The sequence below is a fragment of the Coffea arabica genome, chromosome 10e (assembly GCF_036785885.1).
Source record: "Coffea arabica cultivar ET-39 chromosome 10e, Coffea Arabica ET-39 HiFi, whole genome shotgun sequence".
In the NCBI taxonomy this organism is placed as follows: Eukaryota; Viridiplantae; Streptophyta; class Magnoliopsida; order Gentianales; family Rubiaceae; genus Coffea; species Coffea arabica.
In genome coordinates this window covers 4,629,268-4,649,472 of record NC_092328.1, presented here as the reverse complement: position 1 = coordinate 4,649,472, position 20,205 = coordinate 4,629,268, and the positions used below count along the sequence as shown (strand labels likewise).

The following is a 20,205-nucleotide window of genomic DNA, read 5'->3' as shown; positions in this document are numbered from 1 at the left end:
TCATTTAAAAAAAAAAAAAGGCAATAGCATAGAGTATAAGCTTTTATATCATAGCGGTTAAAAATTTATTTTTTGTCTCAAAATTGTTTAAAAGTGTAACTTGCAATCATATTTTTTAGAATATTATGTTAATCTTAAATTGAAGGATGAATTTATAATTTGGATAATAAATTTATTGGACAGTTTGACTATTCAAGTTTGACCATTAAATTTAACAGAAAATCTAACAATTTTCACTTTAATTACAAACATAATGAAGGTAAATTGTAGATTTCAAAACTACCTTCAAAAAAAAAAAAAAAAAACTGCAGGGAACTAAATGTACATATGTCAAACTATAGGGGTTTTTTTTTTTTGTATTTTAACAGAGTATTATTATTGCTACTTTTTTTTTTGGCCCTATAAATACCGCTACACCTGAGAAGAGGATCCAGCCATCCGGGCTGATAAAGCGAGTTACTTGACAGTAGTGCTTCTTTTCTTACAAATTTCTCCGGAACTTCAAACCAGAAAATTGAAGATTTTCAGTCCTTTCCTTCTATGGCTATTTAAGCAAATATCGTCCATTGTTCGAAGTTCAGCACCTGCAATAATATTCAATACGGCGAAGCAATTAAATTTTGATCCCCAATGGACCCTTCAATCATGAAACTCCTGGAAGAAGATGAGGTTCACGACCATGGAAGCACGTTAAGTTAGTTTATTCAGGTTAAAGCCTCGAAATATTTTAATTTTCACGAGTGAATTTATTGTTTTGCAGGATGAGACGATGCATTCTGGGGCCGACGTGGAGGCCTTCACAGCTGCCCTGAATAGAGATATCGAAGGGGATATTTCCACATCTCAGCCCTCTGATTCAGATAGTAGTATGAATTTTCTCTATCTTCCCTAATATTTGCCAGAATTTTTTCGGTTATTTCGTTTCTTTTTCCCGTTTAAGTTGGGGTAATAAATTGATTTTTTCTGTCTTATGGCAATGTCATCTAAACAGCACGAGCTCAGTTCCGGAGAAAATTGATTTACATGGGTTTATAGATTCTTGCGTAGCTTAATTGATAAAGGAAAATGTTGGAAGCATGAGACTGGTTTCAGATGAAAAAATTATGAGCAGGATTAACTGAAAATAATGAAATTCTCATGCCCCGAATTGGAGGATTTGGGTCCTGTAAATAACCATTTTGTGATATTTTCCTTTAGCATCTAAAAGAATATTTGTGCTTTTGGTTAGGGGATTGCATGGAAAAGGTTTTTGGAATGAGACTGTAGCATTTTTTATTTTTTTTGTGTGGTGTGATATATGCGACATAAAAAAGTGGTTGGGAAGATATAAAAGGTGATTGAAATATGTATTTGTGATGCAATCATTTTTTTTTGGGCAAAAAATGCGATATCTAAACAAACCCTCTTGCGGTGCATGGGCATACAGCAACATTTTTCAAATGTGTCCTCATTTTATAGATGAATGCATGCATGTGTTGAATCTTTTCTACATTGGAGTTATTGCAGATTTGGTTTAAGTTCTTATTCTGAGTGGAATCAACTCATGTCGAACACCATACACATTCTGTTTGTTGCTTCTTACTATAGAAATCTGCATCTGAGGTTGGCTTGAAATTTGTCTTTAAAAGTGCATAAGTACTGATGTATTTAACTGGAATACTAGATGCATTGTCTCAAGGAAGTAGTCATGCTTCCAGTCAGTTTCTTCCCCAGTGGCAGACTTCCAATCACGATGACAATGCTAATTCTCTAAGTCAGCAAGATCCTCTTGGTTCACAGAAAAGTGAGCCATTATCAGCGGAAATGGATGTGAAACAACCTGGATTGGTCCACGAGAATCAGAAACAACAAGATAACACCATGCAGGAGGTGAACATCTTTTCCGTCCAAAATAAACCATCCCAGGACAATTTGCATCCTCCGCAAGCTGAGCAAAAGATGGTTCCTATTTCTCAGGAAATTAATATGCAGGATGCTTATACTAATGTTGTCCATAACACTGGGCCTGAGAGAACACAAAATCCAGATCATGATGCTCAGCTTGTAATCTTGCAGAAGGCAAATAATCAGCAGGCATCATTTTCAGCAATGAGTAATCAACAGGCTGTGGTGTCAACAATGACCAATCAACAGCCCAAGGCTCCAGGAACAAGTAATCAACAGGCCAGCAACGCATTGAATCGTGGGAAACAAGTGCCTTTTGCTCTGTTGCTACCTGTCATACAGCCCCAACTTGATAAGGACAGAGCAATGCAACTAAACACTCTTTACCTTAAATTAAGGGTGAGTTGCTGAGTCCGGTTCCTTTCTGAAATGTTGCATTTTTTTGCATCAATTAAAATCCTTTGCATTTTCATCCTTAGGTTGAGTTTCTGTTTTCAGAAAAATGAAATCTCTAAGGATGGTTTTGTCCGGCACATGAGAAGTATTGTCGGAGACCAGATGCTGAAGATGGCTGTTTATAAATTGCAGTCTCAAGTAAGTAACTAAGTAGACATAAATTTCCATGACTTCCTGCCTCCTCCAACGCTTGTATGGAAGAAAAAAAATCCCAGATTAGTTTAATTTATGCTAAATTTCTAATTTGAAAATCAGGCTGCTCGAAACACACAGAATGTGCCAAGTCAAGTTCCATCACAGTCACAGGTTTCAACTCAGCAGCAAAATTTGCCAACCTCATCTACTGGTGCCAAAATATTCTCTTAATCTCAAGCATTAGCACAATTCAATTAGAAGTGCAAGATCTCTTCCACTGACTAGACTTCTTTTCATTTCTGCAGTCGCCATGACAACAGACTCGACCAATAAGGTATCTGATAGCAATGCTCAGAAACCACGAGAGGTTGAACGACTGCCAGATTCACATGGAGTCCCATTAAGCCAAATGTCTACTACTAGTTTGGCTGCTAATCAAGATAAGGAACGCTCTGCTTTTCCACCACAAGGAATCAATAAGCAGCATCCACAGCATATGCACTTCTCACATCCGTCTTTTCCGACATATGGGAATACTGGGAGCATTCATCGCCCGTATTCGACAATGAATACAAATACTTCAACACCTCTCAAACAACTACCCCACGACTCCCAAATGAGACCTATTCCAGCTCATCAAACCATGAATGCAACTCAATTGGGAACAACAACCCAGGGCATGAATATGGTGAGTGTGACGAAGTTTGATGGGCAGAATTCTTTCAATGACCCTAAAAGATTGCAAAGTGGAAGTCTCACACCTGCCACCAACAGCCCAGTGCTGCCCCAGAATTCAGTTCAGTGGCAATCATTATCTGCTAAAGAGCAGAAAAGTGGGATTCCATCTTCTACCACCTTTGTTAAACCAGAACCGCTTGATCAGTCAAATGAACAATACAAATCCCAGTTTTCTGCTACACAGGGGTTGTCATCCTTCCCTTCCACAAATGTTGAACAAGGAAACACTCTTCCTGGAACTTTAAAGGATGAATCTTTTGAAATGCAGTCCTCCAGATTGGGGTTCTCGGCACCCACAAGCACGGTGCCAACAAATCCCATGTTATCATCAATGCCCAGTCAGATGGAACCTAATAATACGGTATTTTTTGTTCTGATCTTTGTGGCTGCTAGCTTGTTCTACTTTTGCTGGTAGTGGTAGTGATTCTGTTAAGAATTTGGATTCTAGCATCTGTCTTTGCCTTTCCTAATTTTATCTCTATTTGTATTTGTCTTACATGGCCACTGGTTTTAGCATATCAATACTCTACATTTCGAAATTGAAGAGAACTTCCCAAATTCATCTAGATTTCAATTAGCATCTTTCAATTCCATTTTTATGTTTTCACAAGTTATGGGGTAGGCATTCTTGGTTTGCATCATCGGTGTGAAACTCAATAAATAAGATTTGGTACTTTTTTTTGGTTCGGAGTCCACTCCTGTGTCTAGTAAAATTTGCTTATTTTTGTACCAAATTGCTGTGAATTGGGGTAGTATGGTGATTTAGCTTTTAGCATTATTATGATGCAGTATAAGGCAGTTGAATAGAAATTATGCCTTTGGAAGCTTAAGACAAAAGCTTTTGGTATTACTTGCAAGCAAGAACTTTTTGTGGTCCAGAGTTACTCATGGTAATTCAAAAGTCCTTAAGATGGCTTGATCAACATCTGGCAACTTTGTCAGACTGCTGTTTTGGTCGAACCATTGGTAATCTGCTTCTGGACTTCTTATGAATGCTTTATCTGAAGTTTGGGAGTCAGGTGTATTTTGGTCTTTTCCTTTTTTTGGCTTTGACTTTGCTGTAATTATGTTTCTTGAGTTCATATCAGGCCTTAAATGTATTAGGATCTTAATTGAAGTCTTAATTGTTAAGATTTCTAGATTTATGTGTTTCAACTAGGAATCAAAAGTATAATGATAATAGGACTTTTAAGTAGGAAACAAAACCATAATCACAATAAAAATTTTGGGAAAGTAATTAAAATCCGAATGATAGCAGGATTGTCAGGTAGGAGTCGAAGTCCTGATCAAGTAGCATTCAGCTTTAGGAGAATATTTTTAGCTTATGAGTATCCTTGTAGTTAGTTTATTAACAACTCTGGTTAATAAAGGAATGAGTTCCATTGATTAATATCTTCATGGTTCTTCCTTCCCTGATGCGCTTAAATCCCCCTTCTTTGCCACCTGATTTCCACGTGTTACTGTTTGCAGAACAGTTCACAGTGGATTCCCTTAATTTTCTGGTGGGGAGCGTGGAGGACTTTTCTCTAAACTTGTCATACGTAATATTATCTGAGGATGTGGGTTATCATCAGACTTTACTAACAATCTTGTTGTTCGTCAAGTGATTCTTTTATGTTATTGTATTTTAGCTTTTGCCTCTGATTTAACTATGATCTCTCTTCTGGGTTTTCCAAAAGTACAAATTTTCTAAAGTGAAAATGTAACTCTTTTACTTCCCAGCTGTAAAAGTTTCTTTCCTATGTCGGTGCCCAGCTCAGAATCTTGTCGATCTCAGCGTGATTTATTTACATCTTGTCCTTTTTTGGTTTCCCCTACCCCTTTTACCAGTTAAATTCCAGGATGCATTCTTCTACCTCTGCCAGCATGGGGATTGGAACCAGTTCAAAGGCTCCCGCTAAAAAACCTTCGATCGGCCAAAAAAAGCCACAGGAGGCCCTTGGTTCCTCACCACCTCCATCAAGGTTGACACGAGTCATGTGACTGATTAGGACACATGATTACTTGAGAATTTTTTAATTACTGAGGCAAATTGTCTTTTTCCTTCTTAATGTTGGTATTTATGTATAACGATTGCTTACATACATACATTTGTGGCACATCTTCCAGTAAGAAGCAAAAAGTATCTGGTGCCTTTCTGGATCAAAGCATTGAACAACTCAATGATGTGACTGCTGTCAGCGGTGTTAATCTCAGGGTACTGACCCATATCCCTTTGCTAGAAACAAGATAGAAAAGAGAAAGACAAGAACCCTATGTATTCAGTTTCACGCATGTAGGACAGGCAATTTGCACTGCATTGTATTCAACTCAGTATCATGATAATTCAATGCATGAAACAGGAAGAGGAAGAACAACTATTTTCTGGTCCAAAGGAAGATAGTCGTGTTTCAGAAGCATCTCGACGTGTTGTGCAAGAAGAAGAAGATCGGCTGATTTTGGAAAAAATCCCTCTTAAGCGGAAATTAGCAGAGATTAGTAAATCCTTCACTCTATTGACAACCTATTCTTGCTTTTGGTATATGAATTTGTTGTTGTACAACTCTGTTATTAGAATTAAATGGATTGATCTGGGTTTATCTTTTGGCTATCTGTGGCAGTGGCAAAATGTGGTTTAAAGGGTATCAGCAATGATGTTGAGCGGTGCTTGTCTCTGGTGAGATTTTAAGATAGTTATTTCCCCTTATTCTAAATTGTATAGGTATTTCCCCTTCTTCTAAATTTTATGTTGCATTTTCTTTTATTGTTCTGCTCGTTTTTCTTTCAGTGTGTGGAAGAAAGAATGCGTGGGCTGGTAGGTAATCTTATCAGATTGTCGAAGCAGGTGAGTTTTCTTTTAGCTATTTTCATTGCTCTTAAAGCAGTGAAGAATTGTTTGAATGAAAAAGGAATCTAGTCATCTAAACCCTTTGATGGACTTTGATGCATTTTTCATAGCGCTTGGATATAGAGAAGTCTAGGCACAAAACTGTTGTGACCTCGGATGTTCGCCAACAAATCATGTTGATTAACCGAAAAGCTCGGGAAGAATGGGAGAAGAAACAAGCTGAAGTAGAGAAACAACAAAAGCTGAATGAAGTGAGTAATTCTTGTCTTTGCCATCAGTTGACTATTCTATGCTTTTTGACAGTTCAAAAGTGTTGTTACTTTTGATATGTCTGTATCGCAGCCTGAGAGTAATCCTGGGGTTGATGGTGAGAAGGAGAAGGATGAAGGTCGTGTAAAACCGGTAAAGGTACCTAGGCTTATTCATCTCTAGCTATCGTCTACTCAATGCTTTATGCCAGATACTATACAAACTCTGTATACTTGCAGGCAAACAAGGAAGAAGATGACAAGATGAGGACAACAGCTGCAAATGTTGCTGCCCGAGCTGCTGTTGGAGGAGACGACATGCTGTCAAAGTGGCAACTGATGGCTGAGCAAGCCAGGCAGAAACGTGAAGGAGGAATTGATGCAGCATCTGGTTCACAGCCTGGAAAAGATACAGGCAGAAAGCTGTCATCAGGAAGAAGTTCAAGGGACAATCAAGAAGTGGAGAAAAGGGGCCAATCTGCTGCTAATTCCACTCCTGGTATATTTACATTTTCTTTTCGCTTTCAGAGCATTTTCAAGGATGATATGAAGATCTACTAAGCCTCAAAAGTCTTTGCTGCATGTTTAAGCTGTGAACGGCTTTCTTCTTAACCTTGCTTAGTATAGAGCTGATCTTGGATGTCTGAGCTTGCTATATTAGTGGCATGTTGCTGTTGCTGTTCAAGATTATCAGATATGAATGAAATTGTGCAAGCATGGTAGTGGATAAAACTTTGCTAATTGGGTTTTAACAGTTGCTATTTTGTAACACTAGCACTATGGTTTGTTGTCAATTGATGGTATCAGTAATATAGATATTCGAAAGGAAGGAACTGACAGAAGCATATGATGTGTATGATATTTTAATAACTCAACCACTTAATGCAGTGCATTCTGAAATGTAACAAAAACTTCTACTATCAGATAAAGTGCTAGGTAAGTCGCTAGTGAGCAGCTTCTTTTCCTTTGTTTTTCTGGGCAAAATCCAGGTAACAGGGCCTGTTGAGGTAGGCACTGTGAAAAGTTTATGTAAAAGAGTTGACATTTTAATACGTCTTCCCCCTTCCCCGCCCCACCCCCAATAACCAATCCCCCGGATGCTCAGCAAGTGTTCACTGTTATATACTCTAGTATGAGCTCAAATGTATCGGTTAGTGCTGATATGTCCCAAGAATTTTGAGCATCATAGTGTTTCGTTTACTAGTCTTCATACTTCGCTGATGGTGATTGCTTGATGGTACAGAATTGGCTTTCTTCCTGTTACTGGTATATTTATTGTCTATGAAAACATGCCTATGGCTGCATTACTGCAAAGTGCTTGTGTTGAAACGGCTCACTGCTGCTTTGAAATGTTCGACAAGATTTTCTTTCCAACTGTTATACCCAGCTATTGGTGATATTACGTAATGTTGGCTGACATTTTATTGGAGTCCTAGCATAATCTAATCGTGCATTGTTCATGTGGCACAGTCTGCTTTGTTGTGGGATCCATTTTTTTTTTGGTTAAACTTGCTTTTCTCTGCAGGAGCAGCTAGAAAAGTAGGAAGAAATCAAGTTGTAGTGACACAACCCAAGGTGGCTCGCACTATTTCAGTCAAGGATGTGATTGCTGTTCTAGAAAGGGAGCCTCAGATGTCAAAATCAACGCTTATGTACCGATTGTATGAGAGAATCCGGAGTGATGCTAATGACAAATGAGTTGGGGTTATCCGAAAAGGGGTGTAGCAGCTTACTGTTATATGCAATATTACAGTTGTTTAAATCAATGTCTTAAGAGATCTCAGACCTCTCTTGTCACAGTTTTCAATTGTCCGTGTTGGTTTTGTTTAAAACCTTTGAACCAAATATACCCAAATGATTTCTGACCAAAATAGAGAATTAGAAAGACCAAAATTTCTCCCCAGAAAAGTCCAAAGAAGGAAAATGAAAGTAATAAATCTCTTTTGACAACAGCTGAAGCGATGAGATTATTGCGGGAGCAAAATGAGTAAGCATCTAAATGACAATTAACTCAAGTATTTGTGTTTATTACGCTAGATTTTAATTTTATTGCTTAAGAAAACAAGCACCATGTACAATTGAGATCGGGTTAGACACGACTCAACATTGATAGATTCAATTGGATACGGACATTCTTTATCTAATTTAGATATGTAAGTATTCAACTAATGAAAATTATATTCAGCATGATAACGAGAGCTGATGGACCTTCAGATTGCTACCAAGAAATCAGCAGTGGGCCATAAACTGGGAATTGGCATAGTCGCCAAGCAATCTGGAGGGAGGATCAGAGCCGAATGGACTTTAGTGGATAGAAGCTTTGCATAAACTGGGAATTGGCATAGTCGCCAAGCAATCTGGAGGGAGGATCAGAGCCGAATGGACTTTAGTGGATAGAAGCTCGCAAAGGGGTATTCAAGATGAAGGTGTAGCAGTAAGGTTGGCACTAATGAAAGCGAGACAACAAAGTTGGCAAAGAATCAAAATCACTGACGCTAACAAGCAACTTATTGCCTTGCTAAGAGATGGGAAAGGAGACAATTCAAACACTGTCACGTTGATCGAAGACATACATGCTTTAGCTAATCTGTTTTAAATGTGCTCTTTTGAAGTTAGGAATGATAGTAATATGATTCTATGTAATCAAATTAGCCATTATGCTCTAAGCATACTTATGGATGAGGAGAGATTTTTCGGCTCTTCTTAAATGTCATGGTACACTTTGTAAAACTGCTTGAGCCGTTGCTCAAATATTGTACATTTCGATTATTTATGAAATATCATCTATCGTTTCCGGAAAAAAAAAATGATATCGAGTTCAAGTAATTTAAATAATTTAATAACTTCGAGTTAAAAAAAAACTTATAAATAAAGCTCGAATACAATCTCAAGTGTATATTCACTTTAAAAGAGATTTTATATATACTTATTAATATGAAATATCTAGGTCAATCCCGTGTCTAAACTTATTTTTATGTTTATTTCGAGAAGCGCACCTACATGTCGTCGTTGGGAGTTTTTATGAAATTTATTTTATAATACATGGTCCGGGTAGAGTAATTTTTTATTTGAACTCCAGTTTGAAGCCGACCCGACTCAGAAATTCCCCAACAGGCTTGATATCATACAAGTGCCTCAAGCTGAATTTGCCGAAAGGGTTCGGTCTCCTTCTCGTTTTAACCCAAAACCATGAGGACCCATCCAATATGTCATAGGCTCATAGCTGACGAATGACGATGGACAGCGGAAAGAGAGAAAAGATCAGGTGAAATTTCGTCGGATTCAATCGTCGGAGCTTCAATCCTAGCTTGAAATTCCAAATATCGTCAGAGCCATGTCTCGAGCTCGAGTATACGCAGACATCAATGTCCACCGTCCTCAAGATTATTGGAACTACGAAGCTCTCACCGTCCAGTGGGGGTAAATCCTGCTTAATCTAGATAGTTAGCTCTAATTAGCCTATTTCTTCTTTTACTTGCGTATTTCATATCGTATTAGTGGATATCTAGGTTTTATATAACTGTTTTTTGGATTAACTTGGCGGAATAATTGGCTAACTTTTTGTAGTTAACTTTTCAATGTTTAACTTATTTTTTAACCACATTTTATCCGCAAATAATCCAACTTTTATGAAATTGGTGGAACAATTATGTAACCAGGCATGATTAGATTTTTGTTGTGGAGTTCAGTTATTGGCTACATTACTGTTCAAATTATGCATACCTGCGCCTAATTTTGAGTGTATACTGTGTCTGAAATTTATTGAAGAAAAACCTTTTCAGAAATATCCCATTCTTGCTCATATTTTTGCCGGGTGTCAGACTTAAATTTCAGATTGTACTCAATCCTTGGGTTCAATACACTTGGATTAGGTCTGTAGGGGATCTTTTATGCAATCTGTATTTGACTATAGAAATACCTTGGAGTTTTGTGCTGTAGAACTTATTTTTAAGATGATAGGGTAAACTATGTATGGTGGCTGTGGTAAGAGTCCGTTGTCGTCATCATATGGTCTGTTTTGAGATTGTTGCATTTGCGTTCTTAGAAATTAGGGGACTTATATTGGTGGTCATGTATAGACTGGCCAGGCCTCATGTTCGTCGCTTGTATCAATACTTTGTACATTCTAGGGAGGACAAGAGGATGGGAGGGAGGATAATTGAATGCAGGCGTTGTGAAAATTGTTGCCGAGGACCTAACAGGAATCTAGTTTTTGACTCGTGTGCCAATTTGCTTCTGTGCCTCATATGTATTCTCACCCTCTATGCCACCAGAAGAGGAAAAATTGAATAGAAGTTAAAGCTGGATGATGGAGAAAATGAACAAATGAAAGAAAATTTTCTGTTATTCTCTCCAATTTAAGAAACGTTTCTTTCATTTAAACGTTGTGTAAGCATGTTTCTTAAGGTATGATGTCTTTGTTTTCTTTTTTGTTTGTTTTGTTTCCAGTGACCAAGATGACTACGAGGTTGTCCGGAAAGTAGGAAGGGGAAAATACAGTGAGGTTTTTGAAGGTATAAATGTTACCAACAATGAAAGATGCATCATCAAAATCCTTAAACCGGTGAAAAAGAAAAAGGTAATTCTTGTAACCTGATGGATGCCAAGTTGGAATAAGTAATGTTAATTGCAATAACTACAGCCACATGTGTATAGACGTGCACGCACACATATGGGATAGAGGGAGCACAATCATAGTATGAACTTGTTTGTACAGATTCGAATGTATTAGGGACTACCGATCTGTGCTCAGAATGTAATTTAACTTTGTGATGTTTCAGTATTTATCTGGTCTGATAAACCTAGCCTTTCAGCAGAGTGAAAAAGGTCTAGTAAATGAGTTTTCTTGGTTCTTCCTGGTAAAAAGGTGTCCCATCTTTTTGTTTGCAAGACTTGAACATGAGGAATTTCCATTGAAGTGGCTATGTTTGCCCGTGTATCTTACTCATGAAAATGTTTCAAGTGCATATGGATACAGAATAGAAATGTCTTCATCTGAAAATGGTGCTCCTGCTTCACATATCTATGCTGTTTCTGCAAATTTTCCCTTCATTTTCTAATTAGCTTGTCATCTCAATCAACTTTTCTACTTTCTTCTTTACTATATTTAATTGTTTCACATGTGCAGATCAAGAGGGAGATCCAGATACTCCAAAATCTATGTGGTGGTCCCAATATTGTAAAGTTGCTTGACATAGTCAGAGATCAGCACTCGAAAACACCCAGTTTGATTTTTGAGTACGTGAACAGCACCGATTTTAAAGTCTTGTACCCAACGCTGACAGATTATGACATACGTTATTACATATATGAGCTTCTCAAGGTTGGTGCTTCATTTTATCTTACTGAAATTCTTGGATTTACAAATTTGCAACCACGTTTTGTTCCTTTTGCTTCGTAACATTCTGTAATTAGTTTTCCCGGGAATGGGTATTTTCCTTCATGTAACCTTTTTTATTTTTACTGAAATTCTTGGATTTACAAATTCGCACCCACATTTTGTTCCTCTTGCTTCGTAACATTCTTTAATTAGTTTTTCAGGCAATGGGTGTTTTCCTTCATATAAATTTTGGACGTTTATGATGTCACTTTTGTGAATGCTGAAGGATATCAGGAAGTTCTGCTTGTGTTGCATCTAGTTTCAGATTTCTGCATTACGTCTAGATTTTCTGGATGCTTTCTGCTTTTTACAGTTTATGCAACAGATATCCATCCTATCATTTCTTTACATGCAAATTGTTTTGAGAATGCATGGAAGCGCCTCTCTCATCTTACTGAATCCTCACCAACATGAGTACATTACAGTGTCCGAGCAAGTTGAAAGCCAAACTTGTTTGGCTTTCTCATTGGTGCATTGAGTTCAGCTGTTTCCTGAGTTTGGTCAATAATTTTGGACTTGGAACCTGACAACAGCACATTTTCCCTCCCAGCTATTGGGTATCTTTAAGACATTCTATGGTAAATGAGTACATTGGTCATGCATATAAAAGTATGAAATGAAGCTGGTAAATGGTCTTATGTTGCAGTTACATAGTCTTGGTGGCCGGGGACCATGCACAGTAAATTGAAGATAGCAGATCAATGTTGTAAAAAGAAGTTTGGTGATCTTTTCAATTTTTTTTTAATCAGAATTTGGTAAAGACAAGCAGAACATGCTTATCAACAGTTGAATCACTTTGTTTCTTTCTTACCTTCTCAGTTGCTTGTACTCTTTCGTGTGCATAGCCTATTGTCTATATTGAGATGCTGTTGAGGGTACTCTTTCTTGCATTTCTGAGTGAATGCCTCATGATCATCGTGGTCAAAGTAGGCAATATTTGGAGGTTCCATCCATACAGCAAGGTTAATAGCGTTGCCTTTTTCTTAATTGTAGGCATTAGATTATTGCCACTCACAGGGAATAATGCATCGGGATGTCAAGCCTCACAATGTTATGATTGATCATGATCTAAGGAAACTTCGACTGATTGATTGGGGTCTTGCTGAATTCTACCATCCTGGCAAAGAATACAATATCAGAGTGGCTTCAAGGTCAGTTTTTCTGACTTCATCTTAGAACCCATCGTTGCTAGTTCTCTCCACTGACTTTATGCTGACTATATATTGATCTGAGAGATTGCTCTTGAGCTTATATATTGAGTCCTGCATTTTTTATTTTCTGTATAATTCTTTTTCAGGTACTTTAAGGGACCAGAACTACTTGTGGATTTGCAAGACTATGACTATTCTTTGGATATCTGGAGCCTGGGTTGTATGTTTGCTGGGATGGTAAGCTTTTTGTGCTTATTCTCCTGCTTGTTTGCCTTGATTTTGTTCCTATGTGGCCTTAAAAATTTTTAAAGTCAACCTGCAGATCTTTCGGAAGGAGCCGTTCTTTTATGGTCATGATAACCACGATCAGCTTGTGAAAATTGCCAAGGTATTTTTTGAAGCACTATCTTGTCACCTGCACTTGTTTAATATTGGCTCCTTAGAGGCACATCACCTCATATCCAATCATCCTCAGACACAAACACAGAGAAAAAGTGAGACGGCTAAGATAACCAGAAATATTGGTTCCTTTTTGTCTGTCAGTGTTTTGAAGCAGTATAGCTGTCATTTTCTTCTCACAAAATAGGTCATATGTTTCAGAACCTCAACTTGTCAGGGTACTTGTGTTTCGCTTACTTGGTTCATTCCCTTGTTTCTGGTGTGATGAGGTTGTATCTTGAGATGAGGCAGAAATTGGCTTGCAAGTTTTAGGGAGAGAATGGCTTTATACAGAAAGACATTATAGAGGACAGTTGATGGCATTTTTTGAGTTCAACTGTGTGTTTTTGGCATGATGCCAAAACCAATTCTCTAATTAGTTCAGATATTTTTAGGTCTCACCATATACAAGTGATTGCAAAGTCTATAATTCTTCATCATTCATTCCAAGTCCACACGTAGAATTGCTGATCCATAATTAAAATCCTTGACCTAGGTGTTGTCTTAGTTTCCGGGTTCTTGTTGTCTGGCATGTAGTCACACAGCACCTGGAGCTCTAGACAAAGATTAAGTGCTTATCTGTGATGTTATCATGTTATAGGTTCTTGGTACGGATGAGCTGAATGCTTATTTGACCAAATATCATTTAGAATTGGATCCGCAGTTTGATACTCTTATTGGAAGGTACTTTTAATTAATCATAACTGGAAGTTCGCTTATGAGAAAATTTCATTTGTCAAACCCATGCCTTACTGGCCTGTCAATGAACTTTGAAATTTAATGTGTAGTTTCTATGTCTTTATTTTTTTACCACAGGCACAGCAGGAAGCCCTGGTCCAGGTTTATTAATGCTGACAATCAGCATCTGGTTTCCCCTGAGGTGATGAATATACTGTGTTAAATTAATTTTGCCTTTTGACTACTGCTTGCTCTGACGTGAGCATTGGATACTCTCTTGGTTGTTTTTATGGACTGGTCAGGCCATTGATTTTCTTGACAAGCTTCTTCGTTATGATCATCAAGATAGGCTTACAGCAAAAGAGGCAATGGTAATTCTGGATGCTCTTCAATATCCATAATTTTTGTTACTCTGTTGCTGAGGATTAATCTAGTATTACTCATATTTAGGATCCAGTTTACTTTGAATTGGATTCTCCAGAACCTGTTGGAAGTTATATTTGATGTGATCAAGGTTTACTGTTTTGAGTAATTTGTCCTCGATGTTATATGTAGTTACTCGAGGAGTATTTGATTTGGGTCCAAAATTGCACTTTCCTGTTCCTGTTGTGGATCTGCCATTTTATTTAGCCTTGCATTGGTTTAAGTTTTTTTTAGCCCTTTTGACTTTAGGCAAATTTTATTGCAAAACTTTTTAGGTCAGAATTTTTTGATTTTCCAAGTCTTGAATGTTTGGAGTCCAGCGTTCAAGTAAACTTAAAGAGATACTAATCTTTCTACTTTTAGCAATATAGCTTTTCTATCCAGCTACCTTGATATGCAAGCCTTTGTTATCCCTTTTTGTGCCTTACTTGGCTTTGATTTCTGACACATGCTTTTTGATGTTTCAGGCTCATCCATACTTCTTCCAAGTGAGGGCTGCTGAAAATAGTAGGATGAGGACACAGTAGACTGACACTTGCTTATGAATGCTGCTGAAAATAGTAGGATGAGGACACAGTAGACTGACACTTGCTTATGAATGAACTTAGCGTGTTGTACTCTTTTTTTTTTTTTGAGGAAATATTTATTGTGCAGGACGGACCATAAGCTTCATAATGGGTTTAAAAATGTTTTATGTTGTCTCGACATTCTTCCAGCACGCTTATCCTTCAGACACTGTAAATTTCTAGTGCAAATACAAGACCAAGTCTTTCAGGTGTGGGTAAAATTAAAAATACATGGTGTTTCTTGCACTAAGGTAAGCTCTATGTCAAGTTTGAAGCTTAAATTGTCATTTTGTTTTGGGGGGGGGGGGGGGGGGGGGGCACCTGAGTTGCTGCCGTATACCCTCCTAATTGAACACCACTATGCTTTTCACATGTACAATTTTATCTGCTTTCGTGGGGCCTTCTTTTGAGTTTCCTTTCATGTTGTCAAGCTAGTCTTCCAACCGGTGGAAGCTGCCTACAGAGCTTCCAAAGTCTCAGGTTGAAACAGAATATTGTGCTGACCTTAAAATCAAGCAATAGTGATCATAAAAGCTTATACGGTGATGAGCGATAGGAATCAATTTTCCAAGAATTCGCACGGTGATGAGCGATGAGCGTATTTATATTTGCACGTTGTGAGCAGCAAGTGTAGGTTTATGCTCCAAATAGCATAATACGACTGCAAAGGATGACAACCCAAGTTTGCTTTTGCCGCAGGCAGTAAATTTGGTCTAATTCTTTCTGTTGAATGCCTGCCTCCTTTAAAACTCAGAACATGGATCGCTTAACCGTATGTTGCGGAAAATGGCTGAGGGATCATTGCATTAGATATCAAAGGAGACGGTCAACTTCATCTCAAGAGTAGTTCTGCCTTTGCTTGGCTACCAAGGTCACCATTTCTGTCATTCCCCCAAGTCGCTGAACGTGCAACAATGTCCTTGTCCTTTGCTCTTTATACTTTGTTCAGGGTTCATTTCACTTTGCACCCCTCAACTATTTACCCGGTTGATCTTTGCCCCGTAAACTTTAAACTGAAACAATGATCATCCATGTGGGTCACAAATGGAAGGGAAAAGAATCAGCAAAACCACATTTTTTTCCCACCTTCAGAGATAGTAACCAGATTTTGAATAAGAGAAGATATTTATCAACATATTCCACAAAGAGTTTCAAACTAGTTATAACCATCAACAAGTTGCAACACAATCTCAGTAACAGCACTGAAACAGCTTCAAACTCGCTAATGTTGACAAATCACAGACGTAGTCGAAACCCATCCTGAAAAGTTGTTGCCAACTTTCATATCATTTCTTAAGATGCGGAAAGCAAGCATTGAGATCAGATTTTGGGTGCTTTGCTTCAGCATGTTCCTTGCACTTCACCTCTGAGGTAGTACACATGAATGTCTGCATGCAGACCTTGCACTGCATTCACATCAAACAAGAATTTTGATTAAAGAGATGATAACATGCATAGCTTGCATTAAGTACTCATTTATTAAAAAAAAAAAAAAAAAAAGCTTATAATTGTTGGGTCAAAAGGGCCATAGACGAGGAAAGAGATAAACATTTACACATACGAGATGTTGGTGGTACATAGCATATTCTTTCCCAGTTATTTCTTTGACCATAAACTTCAGAGATTCATATACAAATCACACTTCTAACTTTGCACAGGCATAGAATCTTTACAAGGCTCTTTAAGTTCATTAGTGGTAACAACTAAGAAACCTAACCTTAGTTAAGCAAATTAGTACAGCATGGAGGATACTCATGTTTCTAGATGTACAATAACTATATGGTCAGTGCTTCCTAATCACAATTGAGACCTGGCTTTGAAGCTTATGTCATTCACATCCTTCTTCAGTACTTGTATGAATAGCTATTTAAATGGCAGGCTCCTGTGAACATTCTACTTTTAAAGAATACCAATAAACTGAGCAAAAACTATGTGACCTCCAATGTACTAGTAGCTACTGCTCTGGTAAGAGGTAGGTGCTAAAACTATCTTTCTTATCACTCCACAATGGAGATAACATCAGAAAGTCAGGACTTGAATACGCAAAGAACTCATTCAATCCGGCACAAAGTGTCATGGTCCACATGGTACTTAAAAACATGAGCTTATCATTCAGGATTTGCTTGTCCAAAACATCCATCAACAATTCACACTTTGCGATAGAAAATTGCATAACATACAGAATATGCCACCAGAAAAGTCCAGCTGAAACACGAGAAGTATGCATAAAGGATTCTAACAATATACAACAATGGAAGCAAGGATGGTGTATTGTGCATATTATCACTGATAACATCTTGAAAGTCGTACTAATATCAATAACATACCCAATCAACCCACACTAGTAAAAGATCCCAATATAAATTAGCACAGAAACCCCCTCACCCGGGGGGAGTGGGGGAGTGGGGGGCAGGGGGAGAAAGAATTAGCCACCCCTAATTAAAGGGGGATAAAAGCAAAATAACAAGGAAATGAGTAAAAAGCATATACCATGAGATAAAGTATAACTTCTGAAAACAATCTTACTGAATCCTTTCTTTTACAACAGTTCCTCCAACAACCGGAGGGATAAAAAGTTAAAATACCCTGTTAAAGTGGCCTAGCAAGATTCAATTTTTGTCCGATTCTTCACAGCCTAACTGGAAATTAACCCAAAAAAAAGATCCAAAATAATTTTATCTAAAAGCATATGCGGGAATTAATTTAGCAATTGGAAGCCGATAAACCTTCTAATCTTAACCTTTGCGCAGTGTTTTCAAGTAGATAAGGGTCTCATACGTATCACACAAATACCAAAACAGATAGATCAGATCGGAAGAAACAACAAAATCAACGACTACACCACCAAAGCTTGAAATTGAATTAAAATTTCGTTTCTGAGAGAAAAAGCCAAAAAAAATGGACCTGGATATTCATGGCCTTTTTGTTGGTTTCCAGCTGACTTCCTGCGAAGACAAGAGATCAGAGAGACCCCATTCAGCAGCACTCTAATCTGATTCAACAACTATTATGCAGTACATGAAGAAAGAAGGTTTCTGTGGCTAAGATTTTGTACTAATAGTAGTATAGTACGAAGAGAGAACAAATTAACGAGATGGGTAATAACCTTTGCCGGCGTTTTTCATCTTTTCCAGGTTCCTCTCACGAGCCATCTTGGATTTTTGGCCATTGCCTCCGCCCATCTCTGCCTGTTAGCTGCTGAGAATTGCTTTTCCTCTGACCCTTGAAGAGAGATTTTGCCCTCTTCTTTGACGCCCCTGCCTGTTTGGGGGCTGCTGCACTAATATCGCTCGTTTTTATACACAGAGAAAAAACGAGACGGCCAATTAATTACTATAATTACTACTAGTACTGCTTGAAATTAGTATTGATTTTTTTTCCCGGTACTCAATCTTAATACCTGTGCTTAGTCTCTTTTTTTTTTTTTTTTTTTCACCCAAGGTTGTCGGGGCCTAACCGCCCGACTAATCCCCTACTGGCCGGGAAGGCGTCCAACCTGAACTCCGAGCCAAGTACAGTTAGGACCATGGTCATCATACTTTAAAGAGGGGGGCCGAACCCACTCGAGCTATCCCAAGAGAGGCAATACTTGTGCTTAGTCAAAGTAACGTAATTGGCATAAATCTATGGACTATAGATAAAGATACACTTCAATCTGTCCCCGCTATTTTTTTTATTATATTTTTTTTCAAACATAGAACCACAATTTGATTAAACGATTAATTAAAAAAGAACAAGAACATATTAACTTACCACCTTATTTTCAATTTTTATTGTTTTATTTATTTATTTTTTTATACTACAAAACCTATACTATATGTAACTACACACTTTCAAGGGTAAATTCAACCCGAATTGATAGTTTCAAGTAGGGAAAATTATCCAAAACATCCCTCAAATTTTATAAAATAACTAATTTTATGTCCCTTACATATTTACATCGGTCAAATTTAGTTCCTAACTAGGTTTCCGATTATTTTTTGGCCGGAATCCATCACGTGCAAGGCACGTGATCATTTTTTAAGGGTAAATTTGTCAAATTATATTTTACATAATCCGATCTATAGTCCTCCACATTTTATAAAATAAATTTTTTCGTCCCTCACATTTTATAAAATAATTTTTTCATCTCTCACATTTCACAAAATGAATTTCTCCGTCCCTCACATTTCAAAAAATGAATTTTTCATTTCTCACTAATTATGTGTGTGAATACATTTTTTTTAAACACATGTATATGTCTATTTGATTTTGCTTAATAATAATAGTATAAACACATATATGTAATTGGGCCCAACTTGTGGGCAATCTTCTGTTTTTGTATGATTATGACTAATATTTACCAATAGAACCTTAATTTGCATATTCTTATTATATTTTGACTGAAAATAGCTTTATTGGCCAACTTGACAATGAATGCAAGATTTTTTACTAGCTAATACCAGATGAAATCAAATGATCACGTATAATATATGGTATTCGTATTGTTAAGTGAAATCAAATAGACACATACACATATTTATGCTATTCATATTATTAAGCAAAATCAAATAGATATATACATATGTCTAAACAAAATGTATTCACACACATATTTTTTTTTTTAGGGTTTCCCTCACACACATAATTAGTGAGGGATAGAAATATTTATTTTTTGAAATGTGAGGGATAGAGAAATTCATTTTGTGAAATGTAAGGGATGAAAAAATCATTTTATAAAATGTGAGGGAAGAAAAAATTTGTTTTATAAATATATGGAGGACTATAGATTAGATTATGTAAAATATAATTTGATAAATTTACTCTTAAAAAATGATCACATGCCTTGCACGTGATGGATTACAGTCAAAAAATGATTAAAAATCTAGTTAGGGATTAAATTTGACTGATGTGAATATGTAAGAGACATAAAATTATACTTTTAAAAGTGAGGAACGAAAAAAATTATTTTACAAAATGTGAGAGACCTTTTGGACGATTTTCCCTTTCAAGTATATGGTTGGCATTGCTTCACATCAAGATAAAAAAAAGAAATTATGGGATAAGCATATGGCCAATAACATAACATGCCAAACGTTTTGTTGTTTTCCTGAAAGACAAACACAGGAAAGTGGATTTTAATATGAAACCAGTGATTAAGATGTTTTGACACACATTAATGTACACCCATAAGTCAACTTAATTAATATGTGAGTTAGAATATTCTATTGGATATGAACGTAAGATCATTCGATGAGAGGGATTCATTAACTGTAAAATAAAGATGATAAATTTCTGTAGA

The 20,205-nt window shown here is 37.1% G+C and overlaps 3 protein-coding genes across 6 annotated transcripts; 2 read left to right on the top strand and 1 right to left on the bottom strand.

Moving 5' to 3' along the window:
- Positions 1–417: 417 nt before the first annotated feature.
- LOC140004259 (transcription initiation factor TFIID subunit 4b-like) lies at positions 418–8,087 on the top strand. Of its 4 annotated transcripts, none has more exons than XM_072066828.1 (16): positions 418–669; positions 761–866; positions 1,664–1,869; positions 2,056–2,283; positions 2,383–2,478; positions 2,596–2,686; positions 2,781–3,574; positions 5,044–5,177; positions 5,323–5,410; positions 5,556–5,691; positions 5,814–5,869; positions 5,981–6,037; positions 6,151–6,291; positions 6,383–6,448; positions 6,529–6,787; positions 7,814–8,087. In XM_072066828.1, exons 1-16 carry the CDS (start codon positions 631–633, stop codon positions 7,984–7,986), a joined length of 2,670 nt encoding a protein of 889 aa, XP_071922929.1. In that variant the 5' UTR covers positions 418–630; the 3' UTR covers positions 7,987–8,087. The 4 variants fall into 4 exon arrangements, with proteins under 4 accessions (XP_071922929.1, XP_071922928.1, XP_071922927.1 ...); XM_072066827.1 differs by having other exon boundaries at positions 1,957–2,283; XM_072066826.1 differs by having other exon boundaries at positions 1,664–2,283; positions 6,383–6,442.
- A 1,249-nt stretch (positions 8,088–9,336) lies between these two features.
- Positions 9,337–15,154, top strand: LOC113711651 (casein kinase II subunit alpha-2). The gene is made up of 10 exons (XM_027234818.2): positions 9,337–9,708; positions 10,738–10,867; positions 11,417–11,611; positions 12,662–12,819; positions 12,966–13,056; positions 13,142–13,207; positions 13,859–13,941; positions 14,074–14,137; positions 14,238–14,306; positions 14,826–15,154. Exons 1-10 carry the CDS (start codon positions 9,623–9,625, stop codon positions 14,883–14,885), a joined length of 1,002 nt encoding a protein of 333 aa, XP_027090619.2. The 5' UTR covers positions 9,337–9,622; the 3' UTR covers positions 14,886–15,154.
- Positions 15,155–16,017: 863 nt separating this feature from the next.
- LOC140015023 (uncharacterized protein At2g23090) lies at positions 16,018–18,508 on the bottom strand. The gene is made up of 3 exons (XM_072066829.1): positions 18,031–18,508; positions 17,829–17,869; positions 16,018–16,330 (listed from the first exon to the last, which is right to left on the bottom strand). Exons 1-3 carry the CDS (start codon positions 18,104–18,106, stop codon positions 16,211–16,213), a joined length of 237 nt encoding a protein of 78 aa, XP_071922930.1. The 5' UTR covers positions 18,107–18,508; the 3' UTR covers positions 16,018–16,210.
- Between the last annotated feature and the right edge of the window lie 1,697 nt (positions 18,509–20,205).

What these genes read in the sequence shown, in the direction of transcription:
- LOC140004259 (XM_072066825.1), top strand. Translation starts at nt 631, where the DNA reads ATGGACCCTTCAATCATGAAACTCCTGGAAGAAGATGAG. An exon ending in AACTCCTGGAAGAAGATGAG is followed by an intron (nt 670 to 760) that starts GTTCACGACCAT and finishes ATTGTTTTGCAG; the next exon opens with GATGAGACGATGCATTCTGG. An exon ending in TTTGCCAACCTCATCTACTG is followed by an intron (nt 2,687 to 2,780) that starts GTGCCAAAATAT and finishes TCATTTCTGCAG; the next exon opens with TCGCCATGACAACAGACTCG.
- LOC113711651 (XM_027234818.2), top strand. Translation starts at nt 9,623, where the DNA reads ATGTCTCGAGCTCGAGTATACGCAGACATCAATGTCCACCGTCCTCAA. An exon ending in AACCGGTGAAAAAGAAAAAG is followed by an intron (nt 10,868 to 11,416) that starts GTAATTCTTGTA and finishes TCACATGTGCAG; the next exon opens with ATCAAGAGGGAGATCCAGAT. An exon ending in ACATATATGAGCTTCTCAAG is followed by an intron (nt 11,612 to 12,661) that starts GTTGGTGCTTCA and finishes TCTTAATTGTAG; the next exon opens with GCATTAGATTATTGCCACTC.
- LOC140015023 (XM_072066829.1), bottom strand. Translation starts at nt 18,106, where the DNA reads ATGGGCGGAGGCAATGGCCAAAAATCCAAGATGGCTCGTGAGAGGAAC. An exon ending in GATGAAAAACGCCGGCAAAG is followed by an intron (nt 17,870 to 18,030) that starts GTTATTACCCAT and finishes TTGTCTTCGCAG; the next exon opens with GAAGTCAGCTGGAAACCAAC. An exon ending in AAAAGGCCATGAATATCCAG is followed by an intron (nt 16,331 to 17,828) that starts GTCCATTTTTTT and finishes ATGTGAATGCAG; the next exon opens with TGCAAGGTCTGCATGCAGAC.